The sequence below is a fragment of the Gossypium raimondii genome, chromosome 13 (assembly GCF_025698545.1).
Source record: "Gossypium raimondii isolate GPD5lz chromosome 13, ASM2569854v1, whole genome shotgun sequence".
Classification (NCBI taxonomy): Eukaryota; Viridiplantae; Streptophyta; class Magnoliopsida; order Malvales; family Malvaceae; genus Gossypium; species Gossypium raimondii.
In genome coordinates, this window is record NC_068577.1 from 16,688,343 (window position 1) to 16,709,676 (window position 21,334).

At 36.2% G+C, this 21,334-nt stretch overlaps 1 protein-coding gene across 6 annotated transcripts in view; it reads left to right on the forward strand.

The window, feature by feature from the left end:
• Positions 1 to 21,051, forward strand: part of LOC105783622 (cytochrome P450 CYP749A22) — a 30,705-nt gene extending 9,654 nt beyond the window's left edge. The window contains exon 6 of one of the 6 annotated variants that reach the window (XM_052626191.1): positions 1,639 to 7,794. In XM_052626191.1, coding sequence (XP_052482151.1) covers positions 1,639 to 1,785 — 147 coding nt within the window. In that variant the 3' untranslated portion in view covers positions 1,786 to 7,794. Of the gene's footprint in view, positions 1 to 1,602; positions 7,795 to 11,067; positions 11,238 to 11,296; positions 11,342 to 20,866 lie in introns of those variants that run through there. The other 5 variants (XM_052626192.1, XM_052626195.1, XM_052626197.1 and 2 more) reach the window with 5 other exon arrangements.
• Positions 21,052 to 21,334: the final 283 nt, after the last annotated feature.

Genomic DNA, 21,334 nt, shown 5'->3' on the forward strand with positions numbered 1-21,334 from the left:
ACATATTTTTATAATTTAATTTTATATATATACGCATACTTATATATTTTTATATATGTATATATTCACACATTTTATCATTTATAATTTAAATGTATTGATATACATACATAAATATTTTATCTTTGATAATTAGTATTGTCATCGTTGTTTTATTTGTCATTTATTCATTCATTTATTTATATATTTGTCATTACTTTTAAGAAGTTCTTTAATTCCCTTATTTATTTATTTATTATTTCATGTATATTTGGTTTGTTTATTATGCATTGTTGCTCATATTAGTTATGCTCGTTGTCATGTTCATTATCATTTTGTTACACATATTAATATTGTGTTTAGTCCTACCGTTTTATGTTAAATTAATTTTATTCAATGAAAATCATGGCTTTAAAATAAGTAAAATTTCGTATTTTGGGATTCGAAAAGTCGTATCCTAACTTACGGGGTTTTGACTTTCTCGATAAATCCAAACACGAGACTTTCCAAACCTAAGCTTTTAAATGATCTCGGGAATTAATAAAAAATCATATTTTAACTTACGAGACATGATTTCTTTTCAAAACTGAGATAATTGATTATCTTTTAAATAAATAAATTTTTGGGTATTCATTTTCGTATCGGGAATTCTAGACATTGCGTCCTAACTTACGGGACGTAATTCTCTTTCTCGATCAACATAAAATATGTCTATTTCTCTTTTTTTTTAGCATTTCAATAAAGGATCGTATTTTTAAATCACTTTAAAGTTTCCAATCTTCGACGATATGACACTAATTAATTAATTAGGTACCAATTTTGGACGTTACGAGGGTGCTAATCCTTTCTCGCACGTAACCGACTCCCGAACCCATTTTTTTTATTTCATGGACCAAAATTGTTGTTTTAATAAAATCAAATTATTTATTAGAAACAATCACTTTTCGAGGTGACTCGATCACACCTCTTCAAAAAAGATTGGTGGCGACTCCCACATTTGTTTTATTTTCAAAATCCAAGTCGACCCCGTTTTCTCCAAAAATTGGTGTCAACAGCTTGGCGACTCCACTGGGGAAAATACGAGAGTCAAGAGACCGAAAACCTGATTTAAATATATGATCCTTTTGTTTCATTTCATCTGTCTTCATTATGATATTCTTCATTGTGGTTTATAATTGCTATGTTAGTTTAAGTTTTGGTATCTTCCTGCACATTGCATTGCATGACCATTGGTCACACCCTCCTAAGTGGGAGTGAGAAACTAAGCCTTCGTGAGGTTTTCACCTCCGCATGGGATAGTGAATTACTTCCGGGATACATCTGTACCTATGTCTTCGTGAGATTTTCATCTCCTCATGGCCATAGGGAAATGTATTCCCCTGAACTGAACTCGGTCTATATGAGCCTATAATGGGTGAGGATCGAGGAATCTGCTGGTTCAGGTACCCTTTACTTTAGAGCTGAACCGTATGTAGTGAAACCTAAGAGCCTACACTAGGTAGAACCACTCTGAACCATTAGTGGTCACCCAAATAGGTGTTCTTTTCTTTCTTGCTTACTTTTGTTTTATACTAACCCGTTTTGTTTTGTTCTATTTATGATTGCTTTGCATTTTCATTAAAGAAAAGAGGTGTTGATTCAAATTTGATTGCTAAATAGAAGAGCTTGTCATGGAAAACGAATTTCTTGATAAAGTGGAATATAATGCGACTGTCTGAATATGGGCTGATCAAACACAATGAGAGAAGGCTGAAAGTTCAAGGAGGAATATACGACTATACTTCGATACCTGAGGATTCAAACTGACAAAGATTATTCGAGAGTTGTCACGTCTCAAAGAAGCTAATGAACATCACGAAGAGGAGTGAGCAACGAGTCGCGGCCTGGATCAAGCAAAAAGGAAATAGAAGAAACATCCCTTTTGAAGAATTCGTGAAATTTATCTTCACACTCGAATGAAGAATATGATCGAATGTCTCCGCATATGAGGGAAAAGCCGTATATATATCCATTTTATGTAAAGAGATTTGTTTCCTAGTAAAGTTGATCTAATAGAATTGAACCAAGAATCAACGTCTCTTTTTGCATTCATTCCATTCATCTACATTACATTTTATTGCATCATTAGCATTAAATTTCATGAAAAAACCCTAATTAAACGAGATTATTTCAGCTAATCTTGAAACCAACAAGAATCCACCAACCAAATATCACTATGGTACCCGCCGCAAAACGAAAGTAATGGATCAAAGGTTAGAAAGATTGGAACAATTGCAAAAGGAGATGCAAGATCAGATGCAGGAACGACTGGATAAAATTCAACAAGACATGGAATAGTCCCAAAGAAATTTATTGAGCAAATTGACGCAGTTAATGGCTGGGGGGCATGATAAGGAGAAAAGCCTTGTAGTCAATTCTGGGGTTGATCATGAGGACCCTGTTTATCCTCTAGGTTTCACCCCGACGAGCACCCCGGCGTAACCTGAGATGTGCCCGCAAAGAATACCTGTCACTATCAGACCTCAATACCAAGTTGGTGCCTCGGCACCAATGAACTTTCAAACAGGCTCGGGTTCTAATCTGGGAGATAATCCAATCAACCCCATTGTTTCTGATCTTGACGAGATGGAAGAAGGGGAAAAAGTAAGAGTGGATCTACCGAAGCAACTTGAGGACCGATGTAGATGGCTAGAGGAGAAATTTAGATCCATGGAGAACATCGACTACTTTTGTGGAGTTGACACCAAGGATTTGAGTTTGGTCCCATATCTAGTACTCCTGCCGAAATTCAAGGCTCCAGAATTCGAAAAATATAATGGGACTAGTTGTCCTGAAGCTCACATCACGATGTTCTGTCGAAGAATGACAGGATACATTAATAATGATCAACTGTTAATTCATTGCTTCCAAGATAGTCTTATCGGGTCGGTTACCAAATGTTACAACTAGTTGAGCCGTGCCAATATCCACTCATGAAAAGACTTGGCACAGGCTTTCATGAAGCAATATGGTCACGTGGCAGACATGTCACCTGATAGAATCACACTGCAAAACTTGGTAAAGAAGCAAAGTGAGAGCTTCAGGCAATATGCCCAAAAATGGAGAGAGGTAGCGACACAAGTCCAACCACCTCTTTTGGAAAAAGAAACCACGGTACTTTTCGTCAACACTCTGAAAGCCCCATTCATTAACCACATGTTGGGAAGCGCTACCATGAGCTTCTCAGATATGGTAATGTCTGGCGTGATGATTGAAAATGCCATAAGAAGTGGGAAAATAGATACGGGAGAAAGCGTCAAAGGATCAACCCCAAAGAACAAAGAAAATGAAGTAAGCAACCTGAGCATGTATAATGAAGGATATCCCAAATCGGTCACTATGGGCCAACCGAGGGTCATAACCACCAGCCACCAAAGTATTAACATCGTATCCAAAAAAGAGGTTGGTGAGGAGAGCACACTTGGAAGTGTTTTGAATAGTGGGACTGCGGAAGAGATCCCTGTATTTTTTAGAGCTAATTCAGAGTAATGTCCAAAACACGCTTATTGCTCTAAGCCTAGGGGCAATAAGAATCATTTTCTGAGATAGGCTTATGTCCAACATCATTATTTCAATAAAATGCATCTTTTTTTTTCACTTCGAGCAAATATTCTTTTATTGTTTTCATTTCATTCATAATCATACTATACAGATAAATATTCTTAGATTCTTTCATCCTATAACAGGTCTCCAGATATCAATGATATGAGTGACACTCCTATTGACTCAGAACCTCCTTTTGAGCAGGATATGTGTCTAGATTAAACCTCAGGACTTTGGAGATAATTCAGACTGTAGCTTATCTCCTGATTTGTTAAAGACGGGAAAACAAGGTTCTACCTTACACAAAATCAATGGAAGCCATGGCCTTTCTCTATGTGGGGCATAGATGTCATAGGGCCGATCTCACCTAAGGTTTTGACGGTTATCTTTATGGTCATCAATTACCTCACTAAGTAGGCAGAAGTTACTTCATATGCCAATGTCGCAAAGTCAACAGCCTGCGAATTATTGAAAAATCATATGTCGGTATGAAATGTCAAAAAGGAGCATATCTGACAATGCGCTAAAATTGAACAACAGCACGATGTCAGAAGTTTGCAGTCTGTTCAAGGTTAACACATTTTGCCCCAAAATACACGGTGCAGTGGGAGCAAAAACAAAACAAAAAATAGAGCAAAAACTGCTACCGGGGTAACACATTGGCTTATTGTAGTTTTACTCATTGAGGTCAAGATTCCTTCTCTCCGAGTGTTGGATCAGATCTCGATTGAAGAGAAATGTTCAAAGTTATTTGTCTTGGTCGAATGCACCAAAAAAAAAGACGTGAGCTCGCCAAAGAAGGTTCGCCCTAGAGAGTTCCAGGAAAGGGGCCTAACATTGAAAAAAATCCTCTCCATACAAAAAGGACTTTAGAAGAAAGAGGATATCAAACTGAAAAGAACCTTATGTGGAAGGTTTTATCTGGAGAAGTGTTGATTTGGACCAAAAAGGATAGCAAGGACTTACCTAATCCTACGAGTGCGAATTCAATCAAAGAATGTTAAAAAAAAAACAAACAAACAAACAAAAAAAAGAAGAAAAAGAAAAAGAAAAGAAAAAAAAAGAAAAGAAGAAAAATAAAAGAAAAAGAAAAAGAAAAAGGAGAGGCCAAGGTGAAAACCCACAAAGGGCATCTTGAGACCAAATGGGTTTTGAATTGAAAACCCAGGATTGGGCAGTTCAAATTTTGATCAAAGGTAGGGCATGCAGTGGCCTTGTCCTCTCTGAATTAATAAGAAGGAGAGATGCTACATCTTGGGGCATAAACAAAGTCTTCTAGGACTTCTAAAAACATATCAAGTTCAAAAGGGTCCTCAAGAAGTTCGCGCGGAGAAGCTCATGCTACGATATCTGGGGCACCTGTTTTCATCTTATTCATTTTTGTATCTTAGCAAAATTTGCTATCTTGATTTATTCATTTCGAGCTGTGCTCTCAATAAAATTTCATCTTATCCATTGGGATAATCTTTTTCATCTTATCTTAGCAAAATTTGCTATCTTGATTAATTTATTCATTTCGAGCTTTGTTCTCAATAAAATTTCATCTTGTACATTGTGATAATCTTTTTTAAGCATTTTTCATTGAAATAACGATTAATGGACTGAATATTCAAGAAAAAGGAGTTTTGCATATTTCTCTAAAAACTTTTAAATAATATAGGAATATGAAACAGGACTATTGTTTAGAACACACCAAGTTTAAAGGTCAAAATGTCTAAAGAGAAAAGTCCAAATCAGGACTATCCTTTCGGATTTTGTTGACCAAACATGGATTGAACAAAATGACAAAATGTCGTGCTGGTGACAAAGCTTCAATAAACAAACAAGCAATGATCACCGAGTGATAAGAAGAGGTTTCTCGGAAGAGAAAGTCCTACAATTGTACATAAACATTTGGTACGACACATTGAGAATGGTGTAAGGCCAAAAAGATTCACATCCTGTATCCTTGAATTGCGGTAGGAGAGGATTGAGAAAGAGCCAGATCTTATACTCCTAAATTATAAGTGGGAGGAAGATATTTCAAATTTTATATCCCAAAATTATCGTGGACTTAACCTTAAAGATTACAATGGATTGAACTTTGAAGATTACAGTGGGGGGCAATTCGGCTAAGTAAGAGATAAGTGTTACCAGTCGTGCAAGATATCATTCTGACGTGTTGGCTATAAAACCTTATTGAATAACGAGTAATGACAACCTAAGCATTAAAAGGGGATCATTCTCGAAAAATGACATTCTGCATTCATGCAAATATCATTCAATTCAAATATCATTCATACGCACCTAGTTAGGAGCATTTGATTCGTTGTGATCATAACATCCTAATCACTAGGCATAATAGGTCCATGAAATGGATTCTACAGGTCATGTTCCCCAGAGAAAAGATCAATGAAGTTACCCATACCCCTGAAGTTGTAGTGGGATGGATTGAAGTCATCATATCAAGCCTTATCTCCCTGAGCAGCAGTGGAGTAGGTTGAAGATTGTATATCTTATCTCCCTAAGCAGTAGTGGAGCAGATCGAAGACGGCGAATCTTATCTTCCTAAGGTAGTAGGAAGCAGATTTAAGCCACCAGCCTTATCTCCCTGAGCAGCAGTGGAGTAGGTTGAAGATTGCAGATCTTATCTCCCTAAGAAGTAGTGGAGCAGATCGAGGACGGCGAATCTTATCTTCCTAAGGTAGTAGGAAGCAGATTTAAGGCACCAGCCTTATCTCCCTGAGTAGCAGTGGAGTAGATTGAAGATTGCAGATCTTATCTCCCTAACCAGTAGTGGAGCAGATCAAAGACGGCGAATCTTATCTCCCTAAGGTAGTAGGAAGCAGATTTAAGGCACCAGCCTTATCTCCCTGAGCAGCAGTGGAGTAGGTTGAAGATTGCAGATCTTATCTCTCTAAGCAGTAGTGGAACAGATCGAAGACGGTGAATCTTATCTTCCTAAGGTAGTAGGAAGCAGATTTAAGCCACATGTCCTATCCCCTTGAGCAACAGTGGAGTAGGTTGAAGATTAAAGATCCTGTCTCCCTAAGCAGTAGTGGAGCAGATCGAAGACAGCGAATCTTATCTTCCCAAGGTAGAAGGGAAGTAGATTTAAGCCACTAGCCTTACCTCCCTGAGTAGCAGTGGAGTAGGTCGAAGATTGTAGATCTTGTCTTCCTGTACTGGCAGTGAAGTAGATTAAAAACACCAGCCTTATCTCCCTGAGCAGCAGTGGAGTAGGGTGAAGATTGTAGATCTTGTCTTCCTGTACTGGCAGTGAAGCAGATAAAATAAAAAATAAAATAAAAACTAATCCTATCTCCCTAAAGTTGCAGTGGAGCGGATTAAAACGATGAATCTTATACCTTTGAAGTTACAGAGGGTCGGATTAAATCTAATCGTATCAAACCTTATCTCACTGAGGTCGCAGTGGAGCAGGTTGAAGATACAAGTCTTATCTTCCTGAAGTTACAGTGAAGTAGGCTAAAGCGACTAATCTTATCTCCCTAAAGTTGCAGTGGAGAGGATTAAAACGACGAATCCTATACCTTTGAAATTGTAGAGGGTCGGATTAAACCTTATCATATCAAACATTACCTCCCTGAGGTCGCAGTGGAGCAGGTTGAGGCAACAAGTCTTATCTCCCTAACATTGTAGTGGAGCAGACTAGAACCACAAACATCGTTCCCCTGAAGTTGCTACGAAGAAGATTGAAGATACAAGTCATATCTTTCTGAAGCGCGATGGAGCGTGTCGAAGTAACAAGACACAGTGGACTGGAATGAAGCTACTAGAAAAAGAGAAGCATCGAAGAAGTCAAGATTTGGCGAGACCGAGCAAAATTGTTATTTCTTAGTCTTTGCTCTGTTCTCGTTACACGACAACGAGCAAAGAGGGGCAGCTGTAGAAGCCCAATTTCACCGAGGCCCATTACAAAATTAAACAAACCTAATCCATTACCCCAGGGCCCGATAAGCCAAAAACACTTAAAATTTTTAGAAAACCCTAGCCCCTAAAAACCCTTCTGGCGCCGCTCTTTTGTCCTCCACGTGAATGGACACATCGCCCAAGGTTTGACGCGTCTTTGTTGCCGGTCACCTGCAAAAGAGAACAGTGCACAACAATAGCAAAGTTATATAAAAATATAGTGTAAAATCGGCTATAAATGGCCTGAAAAATATTGTAAAAGGGGGATTTTGTATGAAAAGAGATTAAAAAATAGAATACAAAAAGAGGTGATTTTTCGTTTCTTATGATTCTGTTCTTATTTTTTTTGAGATATACTTTTTTATTTATTTTGTTTTAAGAAAGTAAAAATAGAAAAGGAGAAAAGGAAAAGCTTACCTGAATCGACCCTTCGCCGCCAACGGATTCGGGTTTAGGGAAGGACTAAGACATTTTTTTCTCCTTGTTTCCCCGTTCTAAAATTTTGGTCTTCGAATGCGTTTCAAAATGCTGATCGGGAACGCCCTCATGTGATGACCGACCGTCGATCACGGCGGCTCAAGAAACGGCATTGTTTGCCGGACTTGGAGAGAACGAGAGAGAGTTTTCAAACTCTCTATTTCTTTTTTAAAAGGGGTGGCTAAATTGATTTGTTTCCTCTGTTTTTTTGGTTTTTTATACGGGGTAAATACGACACCATTTTGAGCCCTTGATCAGTGGCCAAAACGACGTCGTTTTGTCTTAGACCCAAAATTGATCCGACCCACTCCAAGATCTACGTGTTTTTAGGGGAAGGGCTAATTCGCTTTCAGCCCTTCCGCTTTTTAATGATTTTAAAATCAGGTATTCTTAGTTTTTTTAATTTTGCCCCATGATTTGTTTTACATTTTCAAGTTAATCCTTGCTCAAACTGCAGCTCTTTGGGGAAGGGAAAATTCCCATTTTGATCCCCCTTGTCATGCACGTGTTTAGAGTAGTCCCTCCCCTTAATTATTTACGGATTTCTTCCCCGAAGTTCTGTCTTAAGTTCAAATTAGTCCCCTTTTTGTATATTGTTGCTATTAATTAATTTTAATAATGTTATCATTATTTTTACTATTATTATTATGTTTAATACTGTTATTACTATTACCTTTTTATTTATATATTTTTACTATTATTATTATTATTTATCTATTTAATATTATTGTTCATTTATTAATGCATGATTATTTATTGTATTTCTTATTTATTATTATCACCATGTATTTATATGTACTTTTGATCCCAAGCTTCATTATATATGCATGTACATACAAACATGTTTGTCTTTTATGTTTTATATATGTATATATATATACATACGTATGTTACCACCCATACATATATCTTTTGCATTTTTTCTTTATAATTTGAAATATATATATACATATATTTTTAATATACGTTCATATGAGTATTTTATATTTCATATGTTTTACCTATTTTGTAGCTTCAAAATACATTTATATACATACTGTATATTTTCATACATTTCATAATTTTATATATACACATGCATTTTTATAAAATATATATCTATATATAAACATATACATATTTTATAATTTATTTATATATATATACGCATACTTATATATATTTTATATTTATACATAATTTAAATATATATACATATTTTTATTTATATGTACATACCCTTTTTAAATCTCTGTAATTTATATATTATGCCTATTTGTTTTTATATATGTATATATTCACACATTTTATCATTTATAATTTAAATGTATTGATATACATACATAAATATTTTATCTTTAATAATTGTATTGTCATCGTTGTTTTATTTGTCATTTATTCATTCATTCATTTATATATTTGTCATTACTTTTAAGAAGTGCTTTAATTCCCTTATTTATTTATTTATTATTTCATGTGTATTTGGTTTGTTTATTATGAATTGTTGCTCATATTAGTTATGCTTGTTGTCATGTTCATTATCATTTTGTTACACATATGAATATTGTGTTTATTCCTACTATTTTATGTTAAATTAATTTTATTCAATGAAAATGATGGCTTTAAAATAAGTAAAATTTCGTATTTTGGGATTCGAAAAGTCATATCCTAACTTACGGGGTTTCGACTTTCTCGATAAATCCAAACACGAGACTTTCCAAACCTAAGCTTTTAAATGATCTTGGGAATTAATAAAAAATCGTGTTTTAACCCACGGGACATGATTTCTTTTCAAAACCGAGATAATTGATTATCTTTTAAATAAATAAATTTTTGGGTATTCATTTTTGTATCAGGAATTCTAGACATTGCGTCCTAACTTACAGGACGTAATTCTCTTTCTCGATCAACACAAAATATGTCTAGTTCTCGATTTTTTAGCATTTCAATAAAGGATCGTATTTTTAAATCACTTTAATGTTTCCAATCTTCGACGCTAAGACACTAATTAATCAATTAGGTACCAATTTTGGGCGTTACGAGGGTGGTAATCCTTTCTCATACGTAACCGACTCCTGAACCCGTTTTTTTATTTCATGGACCAAAATCGTTGTTTTAATAAAATCAAATTATTTATTAGAAACAATCACTTTTCGAGGTGACCCGATCACACCTCTTCAAAAAAGATTGGTGGCGACTCCCACATTCGTTTTATTTTCAAAATCCAAGTCGACCCTGTTTTCTCCAAAAAATGGTGTCAACAGGTACAATTTTCAAAATCAATGTATTAAAACTTAAACCACTTGAAGAACAAATTTTGTAGTCCAGCTTATTAAGCTAATGTAAAACAGGTAAACATAAGACTATTAATGAAGTTCGTTACTTCGTTTAGCAAAGTATTTATAGCTTATAACACAACAAAACAACTGATATGTTGTTTACGTGTAAAATTTCCAATTTAACATTGTACGTTAGAAGATGACCAACAGACTCCAAAAAAGACCTGTCTTGAAGTTAAAAAGAGTGATGAAGAAGCACCAATGTATCAGCGCACACTTTCTGACATGACAACTAAAAATCTAGCCAGAATTTTAAATCAGAGCATTCAAACTTGTGATAGAACGCATATTAATTCACTCGAGAAACAGCTTAAGGAATTATAGATTACCTGTTCCCTCCTAGCAATGTACTGAAATAACTTCCAATCAAAGAGAAGAGTTTTGGTGCCAAACCTGATTTTTTAACTCTTGGTGCCTAGATGCCCGTGCTTCTTTTGCAGCTCATTTGTGTTTACCAGTCTCATTAAGACTCTCAGTCAATAATTAGAAAATTTTCACCGTACGCTGTAGCATCAACACCTTGAACATGTAATGTATCCCATTCATCCTCCTTTTTATAGTTGGCGACAGAATTAATACTTGATATCCCTGGGCCAGTACGAGATTTGCTTAATTTGAGTAACATCATAGTGAGAACTCTTCCCAGTTATTGCCTTCTCTTTGTTACAATAATCCTTACTGCTGACCACCAGCATCCCTCCTAATTGAGTCTTAACAGAAGAGTATTTGTCAACAACAGTTCCCGCTTCAACATCATAACGGATCACACCATCACCAACCTATTTTTCTTCTGATAATTTAGGAATTGTGTTGAAAGGTGGCAACAACAGCAGCAACATGCAAGAAACCATGCAAGGTAGACGTTGTATGCAGAGAACCAGGAACACAGCTGAAGCATGCTAATGTCCATGGTGTAATTTGACAGTAGAGTGTTTTACTCAGTTGACTTTTTGCTAGTTGATGTTGTAATCATTTTTTGCTTTAATCAGCTAAGGTTAATTGTGTGCTTAGCTGATTTAGTAGTCATTTAGGTTGTCATTATGTTGATGCAAGCCTGTTGAAGCAATGGTCAGCATGCAGCAACCAAGACTGTCGAGGGCACTACATGCAGAAGCTGCTAGTTTATCAAGCCAGCAAGCTGTTTTCTACTTATTTTGTATTTTTAAGTTAATGTAATGTGACTTAGTTGTATTTCAACTATGTTAGGCTTATTTTTGATGTAAAACTGGTGGTGATTGAGCTGATTAATCAGCTTTGTTGATTTGTACAAGTTAATTAGCTTAAGTTACTAAGTTTGTTAGTTGTAGTAGGTAGTGTTTAGGTTAACCTACTGTTTTGTCAAGTTGTAAGCTTGTTTTATGTATTGGCTTTATGCCATTTTCAGTTTTTTGAATGAATTCAACAAGTTTTCATCCATATGCTCTCTATTTTAGCTTTGCTTCAAAATCTTTTTGTTTTTCTGCTTTGTTTCTTCTGCAAGTCACGATTCTTGCTCGACAAGTTTCTTGTCGAACTTGCTGTTTGTTGCTCTCGGCTCCAACAATTGGTATCTAGAGCCATATTCTTAGAGGACCTGTTGTAGTTCAGTAACAAAACCATGGCATCATCAGGTTTTTCACCAGCTTTACCACCTGTCTTCAATGGAGAGGGCTTCAACATTTGGGCAGTTAAGATGAGGACTTACCTGTAGGCATTCGACCTATGGGAAGTTGTTAACTCAGATGTTGAGCCAGCACCTCTTCGAGCTAATCCAACAGTTACTCAAATAAGGCAAAACACTGATGAAAGAACAAAAAGGCACAAGGCCATGTCATGCATACAGAATTGTGTGACAGATGTGATCTTCATGAGGATCATGGCCTGTGAAACACCAAAGGAGGCTTGGGACAAATTGAAAGAAGAATTTCAGGGGACTGAGAGAACAAGGCAACAACAGCTGCTCAACTTGAGGAGGGATTTTGAAAATCTCAAAATGAAAGAGGAAGAAATAGTCAAGCAGTATTCAGATCAAATTATGGCTGTTGTAAACAGTATAAGGCTCCTTGGAGAGCAATTCAGTGAAGCTAGAATAGTTGAGAAGGTCATGACCACTCTACCAAAGAGGTATGAAGCTAAAATTTCATCCCTCAAAGACTTAAGGGACTTGACAACTATCTCCTTAACTGAGCTAATCAATGCCTTGTATGCACAAGAGCAAAGAAGAGCCAACAGATAAGAGGAGTACCAAGAAGGGGCTTTTCAAGCCAAAGTAAAATAAGCCTCGAGCATCAAAGCTCACAAAGGCAAGAAGTTCTGGAAAAATAGGCCTAAGCCCGATGCTGCTAGGAGCAGTGACCAACTCTGCAGACATTGTAAAAAAGCTGGTCATCCAGAAGATAGATGCTGGTTTAGACCAGATGCAGTATGCCAACACTGCAAGAAAAAGGGCCATGTTGAGAAGGTTTGCAAGAACAGAAGCAAACCAAGGTAGATTCAATTTTAGCAACAAAAGGAAAAAGCTAGAGTGGTTGAAGAGAGCAGTGATCAAGAAGAACAGGTTTTTGCTATGTCATGTGCAGCAAATCAGAAGAAGGGTTCAAAGCGCTGACTTCTAGACAGTGGTTGCACAAACCACATGTCACCAGATGAAACTATTTTCAAAACCTTAGACAGAACCTGCAAAACCAAGGTGAAAATTGGAAATGGTCAGTTCATAAATGTTGAAGGAAGAGGAGATGTGCTGATCTATACTCCAACAGGTGCCAAAATCATTTCAAATGTACTCTTGGTACCTGAAATTGATAGGAACCTTCTCAGTATAACTCAACTACTTGAGTAAGGTTACTCAGTTGTGTTCAAGGAGAAAGAATGCCAAATTTTTGATCCAAGTGGACCAAACCTCATAACAGTCACCATGACTGACAAATGTTTTGAAGTAGACTGGCCAAATGACTTGCACTCAGCCTGCATAGCCTCCACTGTTGACTCTAGACTTTGGCACTAGAGGCTTGGACATGCAAACTACAAATCCATAGCTCGAACTTCATCGATTTAGTAAAGAATGATGAGCTTTGTGAAATATTTCAACAAGGAAAATTGGCAAGATTGCCATTTCCTACAAGCACAACAAGGAGAGCATCAGAGAAGCTGCAACTTGTGCACACTGATGTGTGTGGACCAATGAAGACTGACTCTATCAAAGGAAACGGGTACTTTATTCTCTTTGTTGATGATTATACAAGATACTGCTGGATTTATTTCCTAAAACAGAAATCAGAAGTTGCATCTGTGTTCTTAAAGTATAAAGCTGCTGTAGAAACTGAGTCTTGTTGTAAACTTAAAGCACTGAGGTCAGATAATGGAACTGAGTATACCTCATCTCAGTTCCAAGCCTACTGTAAAGAAGCAGGCATCAAACACCAGTTGACTAATGTGTATACACCCGAACAGAATGGGGTCAGTGAAAGGAAAAACAGAAGCTTGATGAATATGGCAAGATGCCTTCTGTTTGAGAAGAATTTACCCAAAACTCTATGGGCTGAAGCAGTTAATACATCAGTTTACCTCCAAAACAGGCTCCCAACCAAGGCTCTAGCTCAAAAGACTCCATTTGAAGCCTGGTTTGGGTTCAAGCCATCTCTGGCTCATCTCAGAACATTTGGTTGTCTGTGCTACACTCAAGTTCCAGCTGAGAAGAGAAACAAGCTAGATAAAAGGGCTCAAGCAGGGATCCTAATCGGCTATAGTATGGTTAAAAAGGGCTACAGAATCCTAGAACCTGCTACAAACAAGATACTGGTAAGCAGAGATGTTGTGTTCAATGAAAAAGGATGCTGGAATTGGGAGAAGGCTGAACCAGAGGCAGTAACTGAAGACCTGGCATTGGACCAACCTGAAATTGATTAAAACACATCTGAAATGGATATATATGATGTTCCAGTTAGAGACACTCGATCATTGACTGATGTCTATGAAAGAGCACAAGTGGCCATTGCTGAACCAAATTGTTTTGAAGAGGCAGAAAGCCAGGAGGGCTGGAAATAGGCAATGATTGAAGAAATCAAAATGATTGAAAAGAATTAGACCTGGAGTCTGGTTAAAAAACCAACAAACAGGAAGATTATTGGTGTAAAGTGGGTCTATCGAGTCAAAAACAATGCTGATGGTAGCCTAAACAAGTTAAAGGCTAGATTGGTTGTGAAAGGCTTTAGTCAGAGGTATGGATCAGACTATCTAGAGACCTTTGCACCAGTGGCCAGGCTTGATACCATCAGACTGCTAGTTGCCTTAGCAGCACAAAGGCAGTGGATAATACATCAACTTGATGTAAAATCAGCATTTCTAAATGGATACATTGAAGAGGAGATTTATGTGGAGCAACCTCAAGGTTTCAAGGTGTCTGGAAAGGAAGAAATGGTGTACAAGCTCAAAAAAGTCTTGTATGGCTTGAAATAGGCTCCAAGGGCTTGGTATAGCAGAATAGATGGCTATCTGACAAGTCAAGGATTTGAAAGAAGTCTCAGCGAGCCAAATTTGTATGTTAAATCAACTAGTGTTGAAACTCAGCTCATCGTCTCAATATATGTCGATGACTTACTGGTGACAGGAGGAGATCGAGAGATGCTAAGCAACTTTAAAGCCAAAATGCAGCAGCACTTTGAGATGTCAGACTTGGGATTGATGTCTTACTTCTTAGGCATGGAAGTAACTCAAGCTGAAACTGGAATTTGGCTAAGTCAAAAGACCTTTGCTATGAAGGTTCTCAACAAATTCTCAATGGAGAATTGCAAAGCAACCAGCACACCAGTTGCTGTTGGAGAAAAGCTACCGAGCCAAGATAAGCATGAAAAGGTTTGTGAAACAACCTATCGAAGTCTAGTTGGATGTTTGTTGTATTTGACTGCTACTAGAGCTGACATAATGTATGCTGTGAGCCTACTCTCGAGGTTTATGCATTGTTCAAATGAAAGTCACTTTAGAGCTGTAAAAAGGGTTCTAAGATACATCAAAGGAACCTTGTCCTATGGAATGCAGTTTACCAAGGCTGAGAACTTGAAACTGGTTGGCTACTTTGACAGTGATTGGGCAGGTTCTTTAGATGATATGAAGAGCACTACGGGTTATGCATTCAACATAGGCTCCGTTATGATTTGCTAGAGTTCAAAGAAGTAGGGAGTAGTGGATCAGTCGACTGCAGAGGCAGAATATGTGGCTGCTGCTGCAGCAGTCAATCAAGCCATATGGCTTAGAAAAATTTTGAAAGACATTAACCATGAGCAAAATGAAGCAACTAAGATAATGTGTGATAACCAATCTGCAGTTGCTATTGCAAATAATCCTATTTTTCATGGAAAGACCAAGCACTTCAATATCAAGCTCCATGCAGTTCGAGAAATGGAACAAGCTTAGGTTATTAAACTGGTTCATTGCAGTTCTGAAGAGCAAATTGCTGATATCTTTGACAAAGGCACTCAGTGTTTCAAAGTTTCAACATTTGAGAGCTAAGATGAGAGTTTGCAACATGCTAACCAAGGAGGAGTGTTGAAGTAATGGTCAGCATGCAGCAACCAAGATTGTCGAGGGCACTACATGCAGAAGCTGCTAGTTCATCAAGCCAGTAAGCTGTTTTTTACTTATTTTGTATTTTTAAGTTAATGTAATGTAACTTAGTTGTATTTCAACTATGTTAGGTTTATGTTTGATGTAAAACTGATGGTGATTGAGCTGATTAATCAGCTTTGTTGATTTGTACAAGTTAATTAGCTCAAGTTACTAAGTTTGTTAGTGGTAGTAGGTAGTGTTTAGGTTAACCTACTGTTTTGTCAAGTTGTAAGCTTGTTTTATGTATTAGCTTTATGCCATTTTTAATTTTTTGAATGAATTCAACAAGTTTTCATCCATATGCTCTCTATTTTAGCTTTGCTTCAAAGTCTGTTTTGTTTTTCTGCTTTGTTTCTTCTGCAAGTCACGATTCTTGCTTGACAAGTTTCTTGTTGAACTTGCTGTTTGTTGCTCTCGGCTCCAACAAAGCCTTTAGGTACTTGCACATGCAGACTTTGTTTTCTTTCAATGTATTTTTAACTATTTATGTATGTAACAAAGTTCTTATTCAAGTAATGAAGAAAACACTTTGTTCATTCACTTTTTATCAGTTTTGCTTCTGTTTTAATCTTTCAAAACACTATCACAATCGTTTTGGTTATTTTTGACTTTGCTGTTAATCAAAATCCAACAAATTGGCATTGATGGTTCTTTGGATTGTAGCTTCTCGTTTCCATTTGAACCCATTCTGCCATGTTGCAAGTAACTTAGGTATGGGTCACAGTTTGAGGAAGCCCAAGAAAACTCTTGATCCCTATTCCTTAAAGGATAACCTTTCATAGATGTTCCTCTTCCAAATATAGCATCAGCCTAAACATGTGAAAATCGTACTTCAGCAGTTGGCCCTTAGCTTGGAGGTGAAAAGCTTTCATTGTTAAGTTTCTTATCAGACTCTACAAAAGGACTTTCTGTCCCACAATTACGATAAGTACCACCCGAGTAATTATCACTAGTGTCAATAGTAGAAGAGTTCTGTTTCTGAATATTTGAATCACCAGAAACTGAGGATGCGGGGATTTGAGCACTTTGTTGGGCCCTATTTTCTTCTTCAAGTTCTGTTGGAATATCATTAACTGATCCTAAGGCATTAGTATGATCCTCTAAACCAGATTGACCATTTCTAACGTTATATTTCTTTCTTTCATACGCTTTTTCCCACCATTTATGGAGTTTTCAAACAGAATCTTTCATTAGTTCATAATCAGAACAACCATTTTCAGATGAGCTATCCAAGGACTCGAGATTAAACCAAAACATTTTCCGCAAGAAGTCTTCCCAGTATAGGTTTTCTGAACCTTGTAAATCCCCTTCTCTAGACATTCAGGAGCATCAATGCCAATAACAATTTCATGTCTATCACCATCAACATCAATGAGAACAACATTCTCAAATTTCCCTTTCATGGTGCAGCTTTTCAGCGTTTTCTTCCTGGTACAAGAATTGGGCTGAGAAAGACCTCTCACTCCTTTCCCTCTTATTTTACTCACTCCTTGTGCATAAAAATACCATGATTAGTTTGATAATATCAGAAATGCACCAGCAAAGACAAAATACATAAAGATCATAGTAATCTCATATCAAGCTTTCATGAGCATATGTTACTCCCCATAAAGGTTGACACTATTACATTCACAATTTTACAGGATTGTATCAATAATTTTTATTCCAGTTAAGCAACATTTGTTTTAACATATTATAATGCGAAAAAAGACAGCCCACTAACAGCCATAATAAAAACACAGCTTTAGGATTCAAATGTATAAGAATTTAAACCCTTGACAAAGACTAAAACCTCAAATTTCTAAGAAATATAGCTGTTGACATAAAAATTTCACAGATTGGAAAACGAAATTCATGTAAAGTCAAATAACCCAATAAACTTAACTTCACTAAGTCCACCAATGAATAACACAAAATTGCCAAACATAAACCCCTGATTCCACCAAAAAACTGAGAAACAAAAATGAAGATAAATCGTGATATGCATAAGCAGAAAACTATTACCACATAAAATTTCATGTTGGACTATAAGAAACTACTAAAACACAAAGAAACGAACCTGCCTTAATGAAAAAGGAGATTTTTAAGGACAAAAGGCGTGGGCTAGTTTTGTAGGAGATTGAAACTGTAAGCATTGGCAGATTTGGGATTTTGAAAATTTGTAGAAAAATAAGAAATATATTCACTAAATTATCAGTCACTCAACTTTAAAAAGTTATAACATGATCAATGAATTATTTGAAAGTTTTCATCTAAGTTATCGAGCTGTTAAAATTATTCTTGGCCTTCTCTATTTATTTTTAACATCACGAATATGTGAATCAAAGTCCAAACAATTTTTTTTTCGATCTCCTACACTGGCTGTTAGATCGATTTGGATCTAAATTATATTATTCTACTCATTGATGGGTATTGATCTACCGTACTAATTGTCGAATCATTGCTTCGAGCTCACTAACTGAATTATATAAAAAAACTTAACAGTCTAATGACTTAAATAAAAACTTGAAAATAGTACAGTGATTTAAATGAAACGTTTCAAATAGTTCAATGACCATTTTGCAACTTTTTAAAATTGAATGAACAAAATGTAAACTTACTAATAGTTTAGCTAATCGTAGTTTACCCTAAAGTAAAAATAATAAATATATATCATATCATATATATACATATATGCACGTGGAAACCAAGTATTTATAACAAAGAGATGTGCTTGTAAATAATAAACAATAAATAGTGAAACTTATAGTTGAAAACTAATTAATAAATCGTATAAATAATATCGGATAAAGCTTTAGTTGAGTAGTAAATTCAAGGTATTACTAATCCAATTAGTGTGGGTCCAATCCCACCATATGCATATTGTTATTGGTTTTGTTAAAATAAAAATACTAAAATATCTTCAAACAATATAAATTACTTTAATTATGGAAGGATATTTTCAGAATTTTTTAACCTAGTTGGTGCTCTGTTGACTCATGACACCAACTCAATGAAGGATTGAGTCAAGGATGTTTTTATAATTATTTAACATATATAATTAATATTAGAAATCCTATCACATGTGTATGTTGTGGAAATATATTATTTAAAAACAAATATGTGCTTAAAAGTAAATAAAATAAAAAATGAAATGTATGGTTTGAAACTAAAATTACTAATAACACATGAAATGTGTACGATTTTGAAATAAAAAATTGTAATAAAGTGTACATAATAAAATTAAAATACATTTAAAATAATGTTTTTGTAACTCCCCACTTAATTTATTTATGTTTTTGTAAAGTCTAATATAAATGTGTATCTACTTTAGTAGTTAAGTGCTTTGGGTGTGTCTGAGAGGTTTTGGGTTCAAGTCTCACGTTTGAAATTTTTTTTATTTTTCTAATCCTAGCCTTATCCTTGGTGGGTTGGGTTTTATTTTATTTTTAGTAAACTTATATCAGAATGAGCTTGCTGGTTTGAGTGGTAATGAGTTATATTGTTGGAATTTTTGGGTTTGAATCCCTGTGTGAGCGACGGTGTTAATTTTTGCTCGGATGTTTGATAAAGTTTCGGTAGAGCTAAAATTATGGGGATAGTGGGTTAGTGGGGGGTTAGGATATTAGTAGAATTTTAGTAAATAAAACAATTTTTTTTATTTTTTCCCAAAAATCTCTCTTCTCTTTTTTTTTGACGTTTCTGCTCCCTCTTCTCCTCTGTTCAATTTTGTTTTCTTCCTCATCTCTTCGGGTTCAAATCTAAAGGGTGCTACTCTTGTTTTCTTTGGTGTTACTTTTCCAATTCGTCTCTTTTTGTGCAACTTTCGACTGCATTCGTTTCGGTAAGTCTTGTGACAGTATAATCTAAATGTTTCTTGGCAAGTGTTTTCATGGGGGGTTTTGTGGAATCAATGGGTGCTCCTGCAGTGACTTGAGCATTAGGGGTTTCCACTTTGTTGACGGTAAGTATACGAATGTGTTGTTTGTTATTGTAAGGCTTCGTTTGTGGAATAATTTCGTTTGAGTTTCGTAAGTGGCTACTGAAATTGGGTGTTGGAATGTTGTTTTTTAGGTTTCGGAGGTCTCGGGAGTACTGTAGCACAAAAAACAAACTAGGTGTGTTCCTCAAAAACGAGTTTCGGTGAAATTCAAAAAAGTGATTTGTCGACGCCGCATGGGCGTATGCCTGGCTATGTGGTTGGCCGTGTGCGAGACACGGCCGTGTGTCTGACAAAGGTGCGGCCATTGCACAAGACACAATCGTGCAATAGTGTGTGTGGCCGTGTGGGCCACACGGGCTAGACCATATTGGGTGTGTGGGCCACACGGGCGTATGAGTGCACACGGGCGTGTGGGTTTGGGCTAGGCCGTGTGGGTCACACGGGCAGGGCCAATTTGGAGGTGTAGGCCACACGGGCATGTGGGCCCACACGGGTATGTGAGCCGATAATTCTAAAATTTTCCCTAGGGTCGTATGGGTCGTTCCAATCGACTATGGGCCTACTGTAGGGTCGGTAAGGGCTAACAAAACCCTAAATTATGTGATCTGATATTCTAATAGTCTGCTCTGAGTAGGGCACCGTTATGCATGTTTGATTATTCTGTTAAATATATATGTTATCTGTATATGAGCATGTTAAGCATGATATTTCTGTATCTATCTTTTGTATATATGTTTGAGGTGGGAATCGTATATGTGGAGGAAGTGGTCTGTACGGTGACCTTTCGCCTATATTCTGGCAGTTCGACTGCATATTATCTGTGATGTGTCTATCGACACTACATAGTGTGTAGTGATGGGTGGGTGTTTTTAACCCCACATGATGTGATGGGATGGTCGAATTTGGTGTGTAGAGGTTGGGGGTAGGATTCTATATATCTGTTCTTCTTATCTGATTCTGTTATTCGTATCTGAAATGGACTGAAGTCTGATTTTGTATCTTACTGTATTTGAGATTTCTGTATGTATTGCATGTCTATTTCTGTTGGGTTAGACACTGAGTTTACGAAAACTCACATCTGTTTGTCTGTTCTATTCAGGTAGTCCACAGACTTAGGTGGATTAGTGCGACAGAGTCTCTCGGTGACCATGAGCTCGTGAACTATTTTTAATATTTGTTATTTATATATTTATTTTAAGTATTATTTTTCTGAGAGTTTTGTAATTTTTGGACTCTCTGGTCTGTTTGATTTTTATTCTAGTTTTGGACGTGTTTTAACCTTTATTGCGACGTTTGACTAAAATCATGGTTTTACAAAAACAATGGTTTTTCTAAAAATACGAACTGAATTTTTAAAATATAAACGGTTTCTAAAACTTCTGCTGTAAACAACGTTTTGGCAAATGGATTAATTAAATAACGCTTTTAGTAATAGTCATAAAACTTGGATGATTTATCGAACAACTTTACAATGCTTTGTTGAAATAACACTATTCTCAAAACCCTTCTTCGTAACATTACCAGATTCGACCATAACGTCTAGACCAGGTTTGGGGTGTTACAGTTT